General features: G+C 39.4%; 1 protein-coding gene across 3 annotated transcripts in view; it reads left to right on the plus strand.

The window, feature by feature from the left end:
• EPHA6 (EPH receptor A6) overlaps positions 1 to 14,968 on the plus strand; it is a 355,785-nt gene that overhangs the window by 228,628 nt on the left and 112,189 nt on the right. For 2 of the 3 annotated variants that reach the window (XM_066207884.1, XM_066207890.1), the window contains one exon: positions 12,211 to 12,335. The exons of the other annotated variant lie outside the window; for it this stretch is intronic. In XM_066207884.1, coding sequence (XP_066063981.1) covers positions 12,211 to 12,335 — 125 coding nt within the window. The remainder of the gene's footprint in view (positions 1 to 12,210; positions 12,336 to 14,968) is intronic. 3 annotated transcript variants of the gene reach the window in all.

Here is a 14,968-nt window from a genome sequence, read left to right on the forward strand (position 1 = left end):
AGGTAACAGTTTTAAGATGTGCCATCCTAGAAACTTGAGAAGAAATAGAATTCCTGCATTCTGTTAAATGGGTCCTGATGCTCTTTACTTTAGGGTGTTTCCATGGAATTAGATGCTTAAAGTAACTGAGAGTAGATGGTGTAAATTCAATGGGACCTGACCAGCAAATGGAGACCGATAACAAACACTGAGAAACTCAAGGAGTTCAAAGAGTTTGAAGAGTCCTTGTCAGGCAGAAGCAATGAATTAATTATCAAGATAGCCTTTCTTCCTCAAGGCTTTATGCATTCAGCTAACGTGGAATTTTTTGGAAGGACACTTTAGGGGAAGATCACCTTGCATAACAGAAGCAGTTGCAAACACACTCAGGATATTTCTGACCAACCATGTCATGGGTAGTTAACACTACGAGTACTTTGTGATCATGATCACTAATGAAATACGGAAAATTCTGATTTATTGCAGAGTTTTAGCATGATGGCTCAGCAAATGCATGATATTGATGCAGGACCCTCAAAATGATCACCAGTAAATTTTAGGACAAAAAGTTGCAACATACAATCAGTCCTTTTGTTTTCAGTAATTATTTTACACAAATTTATTGACACAAAATTAATCTGTGCAAGCAGAATAAAATTTTTTAGACAGCTATTACAAAGCCATCCTGTATTATTTATTTTGTTGGTATTTTTAAACTTTCTTTTTGACCACCTTTTATTAACCCTTATTTTCTGAAGAGTACAGATAAAGGGCTAGAAGATCCGGAATTGACACATTTGAGTTTGTCAGGACCCTTTCATAGCCATGGGAGGTTGCTGTCCTCTAGATGGCATTCAAGGAATTGCTGCATGTGTGGAGGATTTATTTTTTTTTTTTCCTGTATCGAAGCTTTCCTTAGCTGCTGTTTTTCTTTGGTGGGGTTTTTCTTGCCCAGGTTTCACCATATGTTTGAGTAGAGAGGGATTTAAGATGCTTGTCTGCTGTAGAAATTTCAAGATGAAGGTCACAGAAATGGGGATCAGTGCCAAGCACTGAGACATGGGTCTGAATTAGCAAGTCTTACTGTTTGGTTTTGTTTGTGTGCCAAAGAACTTTTAAGTTTCCTGTGTGGACACGCTGATTTCTCAGACCTTCCAAACTACAGACTCATGACTGAATCACACATCAAAGTATGATATTGAGCAAAGGGAATTACTTAGAACCTAAGGACGATTTGAAGAAGGAAGATTTTCTTAATGATAAAAATAAGAGGCTGAGCAAAATTTTTCTACTGAGGTCATTTTTTTGGTGGGTTTTCCCAATGTAACAATATTGCTTGTAAACAGTAGTGCAATACCAGTGTCTAACCCTGGTGGCTTAACATGAACTGTCAAACTGAAAGTTGTCCAAGTTGTCAAACTCCAATTTTGTGCATGTTCTGATTTCTTCTGGTTTTGACAGTGTTAAGGAGCTTGGACACAGAGCATAATTTAAATACCATTCTGAGGATCAGGCACTTAAAAGTTAGACCCCAAAGCATTCAGCTGCACGTCACTAATGTACTGTGTGGCTATGAGCCATTAGTTCTTACAAGCAACTACCAGAGCTGCAAGAGCAGGGTGTTTTCTCTCTGTAAAATTTCTGCAGCGCAGAAGACTCTTTAGGGATAGATAAAAGCTTGTTCCAGAAGGAAGCTGTGTATAGGTACCTTGACTTTTCTGAGCTAAACAGAAAGTTCTGTAACCAGATAGTATTTTGGAATTTTAGAAGGCTCATCTACTCCATTGGTTTTTTTTCTCTGACAATAAGCTATGGGGTACACTGGTGGAAGAAGATCAGGAAAGTGTCAAATAATGCTTCTCCACATGTGGTCTTCCAGTTCCCAGCAGCATTCCGTAGCATCTTAGTTAATAAGAAATGTTTTATCTGTTGCTTGCTTCAGTGTCTGTCAACTCCCTAACTTTTTGGACACCACGGAATTTTTATGGTCCTTTTTCAAAATCAGCCAGTGCAAACTCTGCATGTGTCAATAGATCCCCTAGAGCTCATCCCTTGGACAAGAAGAGCTTGTGTAGGACAGCAGTGCTCAGCTTTTCTCCTCAGACCTTCGTGCTTTTCTTTTTGTCTTCTTTCTTTTTTCACATTTGTTGTGCTACTAGAGATAGGAGATGAAAAATAGACCTGGGGAAAAAAAAACCTCCAAGGGCAGAGTTCAGCACACAGAATGTCGAAGAACACAAAAACTCATTAAGTGTCAAGAAAAAGAACAGAAATACCAAAGGGGCGTAATGGAAGAGTTCCGACAATTCGGAGGCTCTTGCTAGGAGGGCATTCATTGGATAATTAATTTTTTGGAAAGAAAAGGCAGGCTCCTTAAGCTAAATGATGCACTGACCTGGAAGTGTGGATGCTCAGGTTTCCTTCGCACATGAATCTCTGTCAGGAGATTGCCTCTCCATGAGCATGGATATGTAGAGTAAGTATTAAACCACAAGCTGCAGGGCATGAGCTAACTAGCAGCAAATAGTTGAAGAGGCTTCCCCTTTTGAAAGGTTATTCCATAATTACCCAGGCTTCCACAAACCTCGCTTTGAAATATATTTTACTGCCTATCATCTGATCTAATTTCTACGCTTCTCTTCTTTCTTGGTGTTTTGATTTTTATACAAGTCAGAAAGATGAAAACTCTTTAGATCCGGATGGTTTTTCAACTCGGCGGAGTTTTGTCTTTGTGAATAAAAGCAGCTCAATCTTCTTGAAAGAGGAAAACTCAGGGAAAAAAAAAAAAAAAGACATTTATTTTTCAAATGCATTTAATATTAGTGTGACACGTTTTTACAATATGAGTACAGTAGTCCAGAAAGGGCCACTGGCCTCTTCTGAACCTCAGGCTTTACATACAACAGAAGTTAAAGGCCAGCAGCTCTTTGCTTTTAGAGCTGATTTGCCCTGATGCCTTCAGGTGTCATTGCTTCTATCCATCACCCTGAGAGCCTGCCCTCAGACTCAGAGGTGTGTAAACATCCCCAGTGAGCTAACTAAAATAACACATAAATGATCTTTCACAACAGAGCATGTGCCTCAACATTTTGTCCACGCTTTTTTTTGGTAACTTAACCATGCTACTTCATGTAGAAGTATGATACACATACACCTAAATAAAAAAACAAAACACCAAACAACAAACCACTTTATTTAGGATGCTGACATATCTAAAATTACTCCTGCATTGCCCTAGAGGTCGCCTTGAAAGAAGATCCATGGCTGATTTCGCCGTGAGCTTCTCTGCTGATGGTCGTGATACATGAATTGAGTGCTGTGGATAAAACCAGGGCATACATTTTATCTACCAGCGCCCAAAGCAAGTTCAGCACCTCATCTCCTAACTACAGAGGCATTTAAGAGAACTTGCCAAAAATAATCCCCAGTTTAACTTACTTGAACCAAGTCAGATTCTACACTATTTGACTAGAAATTGAACACCTGGCCTGCATTTGACAGCAGCAGTGCTTTTCAGTGATTCCTGTGCATCAAGTACAAATCATTGACTTCCTGGCCTCCTAGAAGTGTTTCTTGTCTGTATGCCAGAGTTTAAAAGGGTCTGCTTTTCTGTGCACAAGTTTCCTCATTAAAGATTTAGAAGATACTTGACCCTCCCTCAATAAAATGGAGCTAGACTAAACCTTTAATATTTTTAGCATTTATGAAATATATAACAAGTTACATAATGTTGTTTTTAACATCATTCTGGGAATTAATTTATGAGGGCATATTTATTTAGCATCACTGTGATTTATAGAATGCCCTGTCAAAATCAGCATTTGGGGGGAAATTACTTGAAGATGTACATTTCAAGTCAGTATTGGATGTTTCTCCATGCACTTGCACACGTTCACTCAAAACATTGAAGTACAGTAGCTCTGACACTCTCTGCACATGCCAACAAACACAGCTTTTACAGAAGGGTTCACAGAAGATGTTCACATAAAATATTCATGATATTCTTGCTAAAAGAAAAACCTCTTTCAGACCTTTAAAGTACTGTTTGACAGAAAATTGGTTACAATCTGATCTAGCCTTGTATTTGGATATAAATAAGAGCAGGAAAGATCTGCTGAAACGAGTGTACATTTCGTGTTTGCCTTTGTTACGTCGCAGGACGAGTAGCAATTAATGGAGTGAAAAGATGGCAGATTTCCTAGCGCTTTTTAACCTGCTTATTTCATTTTCAAACTTGTGAGATCAATTTAGCAGCAGGAAGTTCTGCAGAGCAATTTGGTTGCAGTTGACCCCGGAGGGGTTGGTGCTGAATGAGACTTAGTTACAGCTCTGTTTCCGTAATGACACCTCGCTGCAATAAATGACACCTTCTTAACCTCAAGTTGTATTTCCGATCAATTTGTAGCAATACCCAAGTTACACCAGGAGGCTGAAAACAAAGTTCTCTGAGGAAATGTGTCACCGCAGGTTGTCCCCACATCACAGGGCACCTAGCAGCGCCGGAATGATAACTTATATAACACGCGGGCTGGAAGACATCTTTCTTCACGCTGATTAGCATCATTATAGTAGCAATCTGAATCTGCTGATAAACCAGTTTCTCCTGCCTCTTTCTCTTTTAGCACAGTTTTCCTTAGAAAGGAAACCCCGTAAGCCACCCTGCCTTCTTTTTTAGAGGAGTCCTGCGTGTCAGGAGTAGTACCCCAGGAAAGCACACACGCCAGTTTCAAACGCTGACAGTCGGTGGCTGGCCACAATGTCTGAGTCAGGAGGAGCAGTGAACAGCACAGCACAGAACATTCGAGGTTGTGAAAGCAGAAAATCTGCAAGTTAAGGGCGTAACGTTCTGTTATTCCTCCTGTGGAGGTACGACAACGGGGTTTATAATTGTCCTAAGGAGGAAGGGAATGGACTTGCCTGGAGTGGCCTCTTGGACCCTTCCCTGGTTTTGGATCCAGAACAATATGCCCAGAAGAAGCCAGTGAAGAGAAGGGCCTTTTTTCCCCAGTCATCACATTTTTACTGTGCCATTCAGCCACAAAAGTTGATGCCACCTGTTGTGAGCTGATGTACCAGACCCACACAACCTCAGCTTTGCCTTCTGCCGAACAAGGAGAGGGCAGCTCTGGATTCCCTCAGGAATCCCAGTGACCTATGAGGCCTTTAAGTCTCTCATTGCCTCCTGCTGCTCCAGCCCTAAAAGGCAGTGGAAAGGAGCCAAGAATCTGCTTATTCTGATGTAAATCCCTTTGGCTGCCAGAGGCCTGGTGATTTGAAATTATTTCTGGTTATGTGACAGGCAACCTGGTTTAGTTTTGCATATTTTTTTGTTTGCTTGCATCTGATTCCTGGACTCACACCCTCCCTCTTTGCTTTTTTGAACTGAATTGCTCTTGCTTCAGAGGTACAGAACATATAAAGTAACTCTTTAAAACAAACATTTAGGTAAAGCATTTGTGTGATTTTTTAAGGGATACTATTTTAAAAAAACAAACAAACTTGTAACTAAGTTATTTTTAATCGGTCATTGTGTTACAAATTGTGTCAAATATCTCACAATCCCTTTGAGGTTTTGCATGTGCAGGTCATCAGAGAGAGCAGAACAGCCACACAGTCTGACTGACAGCTGAGAAGGCCTTATTTTATGCCGTTGTTTTAAGGATCTTCTACTAAAATCCACTTTGAAGTATCAGAAGCTAAGTAGGTCCTGTAAGAAGGAAAGATTTGGGAGTGCTTGTGTCTGAAGCTTGAAAAATGTAGAATGGCAGCACATTCTGTAAGTGAAAGAAAATCTGTAGTGCTGCAAAATCGTGTGGATGAATAATTACTGTCTCCTTCCATAAGATCAACAATAGATGAAAGACAAATTAGGCAGCAAGGAAGAAAGAATTGCATTATGGAACACAAAATAAAAAAAAAAAAAAAAAAAAAAATAAAAAAAAAAAAGAAAAGCCATGTTGAATTCACATTTACCCTGGAGGAAATCTGGGGGTTGTGTCTATCACGACCTTTAGCCCACAACACTGTGGCAGAATCCAATTTTTGACAAGGGTATTGGGTTCACTTGGCTTCCATCCACCATTTCTGAGCAAGCAAAGGAGATCTGCAAGGGGAAAGACTTTAAGATGGAGGGAGAGATGATAATTATAACTTGCTGGAGGCCTACTTTCAGTAAATGAAACGCTTCAAAAGAAGCACACTGCTCTGCTGTCTTTTGAGTGCAAACCTTTAGGGAAGTAGTGTAAGAAAATGAAGTAAAAAATACTTTTTTTAACCCCGGACTTGTTAATTTGCTAGCTGTAATGCTTTGTCAGGGAAACACCACACTCAACTTTGAACTCCAAGGTTAGTGCCTGTAATAGTATCCCCTTCAAGCATTGTAACTGTGAATTACTGCTGAAATGATCTGGAAGATAAGAGACCGCTATGGGAAGAATCAAATCTCTTATCTAGTCACTGTACTAATTGAAAGCAAGCTTGTGTGGGAAGAAAACAAATTCTTGCTGAATTCAGTATAAACCTGAAGATGTTTCATCCATGTGAACATCTTTAATATACAGAGATGGGTTATGAACTGGGGGGTTTTTTCATAAAGTTTAATATCTGTTCATATTTCAGTGGTTTGTTTCCCATGTCAACTTGTACTTCGGTTTTAGTCTTTTATATCCACGCACTCACACTTCGAACAGGAAAGTGCTCACATTTTGCAAATAATGGAACTTATTGACATTCACATTGTATGTTAAGATAGCTCAGTCAAAAGATTAAAGAAAATCTCTGGAGAACAACCAGCAAAGAATATAAACAGAGGTCTCCTGGATCCCTATCACATCCCTTGTTCATAAGATACTCTTTCTTCCCTTATCCCACAAAGATAGCAACAGAAAGATGAATGAACAAACACAAAGGAATGAAAGGATGAACTGCATCTGTGCTGGAGGATTAATAACCATATTGCAGGAGTGAAGACTGCTCTGGATGACAGCACAACTACATCCTTCAGATGACTGATCATATGTTTCACATGGGCATTAGTAATGCAGGATGAAGGCTTCAGGCCTTTAAATTCCCTGGAAAACCCTTGGCATATAGCTCAAATGGGTAAAATACTAGAGGCACTATCGTTGATCAGGAAATGTTGTTTCATTGCTTCCAGTTCTGTTACTGGAGTAAAATGTCTTCTCTAAGAGAGCATCTTTTTACTGCTTATTACCTTTCTCATAGTCTTTCTAGAATCAGAAGGAAACGCAGTATTTTTCTTATTGTGCCCTGAAATTGGTTGGGGTTTTTTTGGTTTTGTTTTTGTTTTTTTTCCAAATGTGGCATTGTGAAGAAAATCTCAGTGCTCTTTTTATTGATCTTTATAGTATAAAATCATACTCAGTGTCTGGTAGTAGAGGAATTTTAATGTAGTTACAGAACATGGGCTGGTGAAACACTGTAAAGTTATGATAGCATTTTCTGGTATAGAAAAAGTGCAAAAAGTGTTTTTTACCATCTGGAAGAACACTTCATATTTGGACCTCGATGCACCTCAATTCTGTTTCATTGATTTCCTAACATTTTCGTTTAATGGGATTGGAATTATTAGATAACTATAATTCTATAGTGTTAAGCATTGTTCACCGTTTGTTTAATTTGTGCCATTAACCTGTGATTGAAGCTTCTCTCCACTTCATGACCAACAAAAGAGTTTTCTTTTGTTTCTGACCCAACAGAGTCAAAAAATTAGTCAGTACAGCATTGATATCTCTTCCACCCTCAACTGTCCTTCTCTTACTGAAGGAACTTGCTCCCCAGCATGAGGAATTCAGGCTCCCTGCAGGATGTTAAAGCAGGATTTTTCCTCTCTAGGGTGAACCTAGGAGGGGTTAATGAGTTTTTAAAAAAGAAGCAGAGGGTTTGAGTAGAGTTTAGTCAATATTTTCCCATAACTGCAGCTGAGAAGTGACTGAGATAGGACAGGAGGAAGAGGCAGGAAGAGGGGTGGATTCCCTCCTCTGACAACAAACGTGTAGAAACAACAAACTGAATTAAACACGTGATCCCAAATGGCATTATTTTACATACTGAGACCCTCAATATTTTACATACTGGGACCCACAGCCTTCTCCTGAGGATGATGTCCAAAGGAATGAAGTTGCAGTCCTCCCCGCAGCATCCATACAATTCAGATCCCGCTTTCATTCTCTCCTCTCCAAATTTGTATCTGCTGGCACTGCACTGGTTTTGGGCAAAACAGATACAGTTCAGGGGGAAGGAAGGAGGAGGACAAAACTGGTGCAGCTGTTCTTATTTGGTGGTAGATTTTTTTTAACAAAAAAAGTGGCTGAAGGGAGAGGCCTTTGAGCTGTCATGGTTTCTCTTCACCAAAGAAATAAGATTGGAAATGAGGTATGAAGGGTTGAAAGATTCCATGTATAAACAGGTGTCAGGTGAGCTTTGGTCATCAGCTGCCATAGGGTTTGAAGCTTCCTCACCGTGAATGGGCATCCTATAAAAGCTATTCAGTCCTGGAAACAGGAGACATTTCTTCACCTACTTTCAGGAGTGTGGAACGAGAAGTAGCACAATTAGAAAATGCACTGGAGGAAAAAAGCTTCAGCAACCCTCCAGATCACCTATTTTGAAATCAGACATTTACAGGTAATGGAACTCAGCTTCAGAAAAAGAGAAAGTTTCTAGGGAAAAGATACTTTGATCCAGTCATTGTTTAAAATCACATTTTCTCTCGTGCATGTGGCACATGAGAAAAAAAGGATTCTGAAAAAGAGAAGCCAAAGGAATTTAGAATAAAATCAGCTCACTCTGAATTAAAGAATGAACTTCCATTATTCTATAGAAATTTGAGAAGACCGAGAAGCTTATGAGACTAAATTAAATGAGGAGCTCACCACATTGTAGATGACACATCGTAATTCGAGAAATTTATAACAGAGTAGAAGAAAACAGATGGTGCAAAGAATCCTCTGTACAAAACACTGCTCAGTGCTGAGCGCAAGAGCCAGAACCCACCCTTCAGCCTAGGACCAATGGCAATAAAATTCTGCCCTTGAAGTGATTAAAACACATGCTGCTGTTCTAAGCATTTCTTTTTTTTCAGATGGTTTCATTGGGTAACCATATTAGAGCTCTCCTGCAGCTACTGGATTTGAAACAACTAATTAGAAAACTTCCCATTGATTCATCATAGGGACATTAGAGCATTCTTTAGGGGGGAAAATAGGATTTACCTATCTTAAAATCTTCTGGTTAAAAAGAGCTTTAACATTAAGTGGATAGGATCTCTAAGGTCTAATTGACTTCTGCTCTGGTGAGCAACAGTTATAAGGAGCTGAAATTTCTCCACAGATAGTGGAGAAAGAGCACTTTAGTAGCACTTCACAACAAAAGAAATAGAAACTCAGCTAGCTGTGCATTTAATTACTTGGTTTTATTTGTCTGTTTCTTCCTACAATAAATTTCTGACTGAAATCCTGTCTGGCAAAAACAGGATCATCCTTCTGCACATACCAGAAATGGTCAATGGTGATTCTTCTGGGCCATTTTGTTAAAAAGTACTCTTTTTTTTTCTTTTTTTTTCCCCTCTTTTTTTTTTTTTTTAACTTGCTACAGACACAAATACACTTCTCATATTCACAGCTTTATGTGCAAATCTCTGCATTTGGGTTTAGAGCATTCAGTGCTGACAGAGTGCTACAGGTGTGATGTGAGCCTTGCTGTATGGGCTTGTTGGTTTCAAGTGCAGGTCAAGCACAGGTGGTTCAGAGGAGATCTAAAGTGATTTTGTTCCATTAATTTCCTACTGAGTTGTTTCCCTGGAAGACAGCTGGCATTATTTCAAACACTGAAGTTTCGAGAGGATCTTCCAATGCACCACAACTGTGCTTTTGAAATGTATTTCATCAAATGTTAGAATTACTGTGTTGAGCTCAGGCTGAAAACACGCATGAATTGCTGTATAAATTTGGAAGTTAGAACACAAAAATCCCTGTCATGCAGTACATATGAAAACCTTGTAAAGTTTAGGGTCTTGGAGGCATGTTGTATCAGCAGTCTATATTTTATAAGCCTAAAAGAGCCAAGAATATAATTCTATTTACGGCTTAACCTGATGATTTCTGTCCTCCATCTTAATAATTTTGCAAAGATTGGGTTGTCTGACCAGTGAATTCCCAGATGCAGTGGGATGAAGCTGCAGTGTGCTGGGAAGGTGGCCCAGTTCATGCTCATCACCTCTAAGAAGGCACACAGGAGGTACCAGATGTATCTGACAGGTTGCTGTAGCTCCCTCAGACCCGCCTGTAAATCACAGCTCAATGCCAGTGAATGACTCAAAATAACAAGCAGTAAAACGATTTATGAGAGCAGTGCCTTCCTTGGCCCTTGATCAGTATTTAGCAATTACAAATCCATGTTTGCTAGCTCCTGCTTGCCTTCAAACAGACCTGACTTTGTATCTCATCTTGCTCGGAGAAGTTGATTGCACCCCAGAGAAATATTATGAGAGCTCAACTTCACCCTCAGTTTCAAGAGTAAAAATTTCATTTTAGCTGAGGGAGTAGTTACACCTACCCAGGGATAACATTTTGGTTCAAATCCTGTGAATGCCTTTTATTTATTAGTTTGTGCTTTACTCTGTTCAGTTATTTACATTAAGCTGTTTAAGGACTTTCTGAAAACCAGGTTAATTCTTTATTCTGCATGGCAGGAAATCCTTCCTTCCTTCCTTCCTTCCTTCCTTCCTTCCTTCCTTCCTTCCTTCCTTCCTTCCTTCCTTCCTTCCTTCCTTAGTTTCCTGTGTAAGCTTTTACACTTTGGGAGGGATTTTTTCTGGTGTTATGTGTTGAGTTGGGTTTGGTTGGTTGTTTGTTTCTTCACATCAGAGAGGATGAAACTATTACCCCACAGAATAGTTACCCAGAGGGAAGATTGACAGGGGATGGAAGTTAATTTTCTCTCTCAGATAAATGCATTATCACAGCGAAAAATGCCCGCGTCTCTGTGTAGAGTTTCCCCTTTTTCAAAGACAAACGCATGGGTTTGTTTTCTTCGGTGTTTGTTTATATTCCAGAATTTATTGATTGTTTTTGTTTCTTAAACCTCCTGAAATGTTTACAGGAAGAAAACTAAGGCGTGAAATTTTGTGACTAGAAGCAGATTCTCTTTTCCTTTTCCTAGGGAAGTTCTTTCATTCAAAAGATAAAACCAGAAGTCATAAAAATGTGTTATTTTTAGGAGACAACTCCATGGAAACTTGGAAGAAGTTAAGTAAGATTCAGAGAAGAGATGAATGGGGGAGGGTGTGTAATGAACTGATATTTTTTAGTGGAAAGACAAATAGTGAAATCTGTGGACCACTTATGGTAGCTGGATTTTTGATCTTAGTTGTGTTGAATAATATGTTAGAATATGTTAGATTGTTGAATATTAGAATAATATGACTGGGTTTGCTGTAAAATTTGGGAAAGCTGCACATCAATACTACTGAAACCTCATTAGTGTCTGGAGAATATTTTTACATGCTTGATCAGGTTAATAAAATAAGCAAAGGTTATTTCCTAGAACGCAATCTTTGCACCATTTGAAATCATTGCGTAGATAACCGTTCTCTTCCAAAAAAGGCAGAAGAACTGGCTCATAAAATTGGTTAAGCCCACAGTGAGATGATTTGGCTCCTGGGTGCATCCGTGCATGTTGGGCCCCTTCCAGAAACTGCTTTTGCCCCCCCAGTTTGCCCATACCCCAATCCAGGAACCTCCTGAAGGAGCCGGCTCTTGGGTGCCTTTGCCACAAAAGGGATTCATTGCCTCTGTTTTCAGCTGTGCCACTTTATTTTACCCCAAAGAGTAAACTGAATGTACATGCTAAACAGCTGAATTATAAAACTTAATGAAGATTAAGCTGCATGCAGAATTTGCCGCCTCTGGAATGTGCTTCTGCTGTGGACACGGTGTCCTCGGAGCCAGCAGCGTGGCCGGGTTGGGGCAGGGTGCAGCCCGAGCGGTCCCTTCTGTGTTTTGGGGATTTTCCAGAAGATTCTCTGCACTTGCAGCGTGTACTTGAGACATTAATTCCAGGTTATGTGGTTTCCCTGAGAACCGCCATCTGTCATGCTTTTCTGTCTGGAGGTCACTCCGACTTGCCTCGGGTTGGTGTCCTCAGACAGGAGGTTGGAAGGATAAACCGTGTGCTTCGTCTTTAACCCTTAGTTATCCTTTTCCCTTTCAGCACCCACCTTGATAGGTATGGTAAGGAAGGACTGGGCTTCCCAAAACAGCATTGCCCTCTCCTGGCAAGAGCCGGACTTTCCCCATGGAGCAATTCTGGACTACGAGATCAAGTACTATGAGAAAGTAGGTCTCACTTACAGCATCACCCACACTCAGATCCTAAAGAGCAATGTGTTTCGTATTTTTAACAGTATTTTAAAAAAGCTTTTCACTTGACCCCACGTACAATGCTGTGTATGCCAGACATTTTATTTTGTGCTAATTTTTGCTGTTTTGCTTCAAACTTGTTAATGACTGTCTTGTTTCACGTCAGAATTGGGTAGAGCAGCGAGCAGATCTTTGCGTTTACTTGTCTCATAGTAACTACGTTTGCAAACGTGGATAAATGGATCACATGCTTGAACATACTTTGATTTATGGACTGTAAAACTTCACAGTAGAGTGACACTGATGCAACAGAATTAAGGTGAATGGGAACGTGATTTCATTTTGAGACAAAAGATTTATTTATTTATTTATTTATTTATTTATTTATTTATTTATTTAATATTGCTAAGTAAAGCAATAATATGTGCTCAAAGGGTAGAGTGAACCAGCCTTGTTTAGAGGGTTACAACAGAGAGAAACTGTCGGATTTCTGGTGCTCTGTCAAAATCAGGCAATTTCACACAACACGCATTACAAGTAAAGGTACAAGGTGCTGGGACAGCATAACTTGCAGCCTCCTTCTCCATAAGCACAAAACATATTTGGTCATTTCCAGTTGCTCCAGGGCCTCGTACCAGGAAAAAAAAATTGTGCTGACCAGTGCCTTCAACCATGAAGACACAGACAGGAAATTTTTGGTGTCTGTTCCTTAAACAGTTCCCTGCTCAGTCAGTTCTTGCTGTTTCCCTGCCCCCACCTGAAGTCACAGTGGAACTGATGTGCGTGTTTGAAGATCACAAAGAATAGAAATACAAACCAAGCCATGAAAGAAAGCATTAGCAATATTAGGCTCTGTAAATATCTGAGAATTTTATTCCTTGACTGCACTTCTCTATTGAGATTATGCAGCTCTAATGATGCAGAAGAAAGTGTAAACTGGGGAAAAAATCCAAACAATTTAAATAGGACAGCTAGAGGGAGAAGACAGATTGCTTAGAATATTTGGTAAGCCAAAGCAAGGAACCCTATTTTCCAGCACTAATGGAAGTCCTTCAGGTTCTGATCCATTATCATGACAAGCCCCATTATGACTTGAACTTCTTTTCTTCCTAGACATTAAAGACATGAATTAAACAGGACAAATTGTGAGGTTATATTCAGTTGAATAGGAACAGTTCCAAAGCCGTTCGCATGGATGTTAAATTATAAATCTCATATATGTATCTAATAAAATCCTTTCTCAGTGGATTATGTGCCAATACCAGTCAGTGCTGAGTGACAAGGAAAATTTGTCTTTGAGATCTACTTATTCCTTAGCCTTGACCATTGTGCAGCAAGACTACATGCACAGGCTTTATGACCCTTTGCTAGATACGGTTTAAACCACTCTTATCTGTTTCTACAATACAAAAGAGAGCAGTTTTCTGTGTCCACCTTTTAAAATATATAAGGAGCATCTTCTATCTGTAAACTCTTTCCTCTGAGGTCAGGGGAGATAAATGCACTGCTAGCATCTTCCAGTGCTGTGGCACAGGTGTAATTTTCAAGACTTCTCTTGGAGACCAGGTTCTAGATCAGAGAGATGAATAATCCTGTACTGCAAGTCAGTCTGCTTATTTACAGAATCTAACTGGAAAATGTTATTTTACACCACTTTGATAATGTTTAAATCTTGCTTTAATAATATTTAAATCAAGAAGCATACATCACAACACTGGCTGAATGTAGGGGCCAAATGCAAATGAAATTTTATATTGAGAAAGAAAAAGGGATTCTACCTCAAAGCCAGGAAATATTAATATGCACAAGTAATTTAATTTGATTAGGTTTCAATTCGTTTTTTCTCCTTCACTGTGGAGCTCTGTGTATTGAAAAGCATAGTTTGTGTTATGACAGGGGTAGATGTAGCCAGTGACACTAATCTCTCAGCCTTCCCAGGAACTCTGAAACGGGAATATCAGCATTCCTGTTCTCAGCAGAAGTGACAAAATAGGGATGTTATTGCATGCTCACAGGAAATATGATAAGAGTGAAATCATTTTCTACTGGATCTACTATGAATTTATCAAAAAGACATCCCTCTAACAGAGAGCAAAAAATGCAGGTAAAGTTGAAGAACATGTTAAATTTGAAAAGGTCAGAAATTTTATTAATGTCTTAGAGAGTCAAGAAAAAGGCAGAAAACAGTCGTGTTAACTACTAATAAACACACTAGGTAGAAAAATGGAACAACTTTCGCAGTCTGTCTTTATCCCTTTCTGCATTTAATAAAGAAAGGAGGTTTTGTTCTGATAAACCATGTAAGAAATGGAATGTCTCCATCTAACACAACCACTCAATCCCTCAAATTCAGCTGCTCGTATCAGTTCCTTAACATCTTGAAGCTCTGATGAATTATGCAGTATTCTGAAGTTGAACAAGTATTTACTTCTATTCCTTTTAAGGTTCCTTGTAGACATTTGAAAAATTGTCAGTACATCTTTGGTGAGCACATTAGGGGAGAAGCCTGCTTTTAATTATCACCAGTAGGAATTCTGTGGCTCACAAATGGAAGTTGTATCTTGTCATGGGCTCCTAAAGTTTCCTGGAAGATACATGAACTTCAGAAA

This window comes from Chamaea fasciata, unplaced genomic scaffold (assembly GCF_029207755.1).
Source record: "Chamaea fasciata isolate MVZ Bird 193981 ecotype frontalis unplaced genomic scaffold, bChaFas1.0.hap1 SCAF_2, whole genome shotgun sequence".
Lineage (NCBI taxonomy): Eukaryota > Metazoa > Chordata > Aves > Passeriformes > Sylviidae > Chamaea > Chamaea fasciata.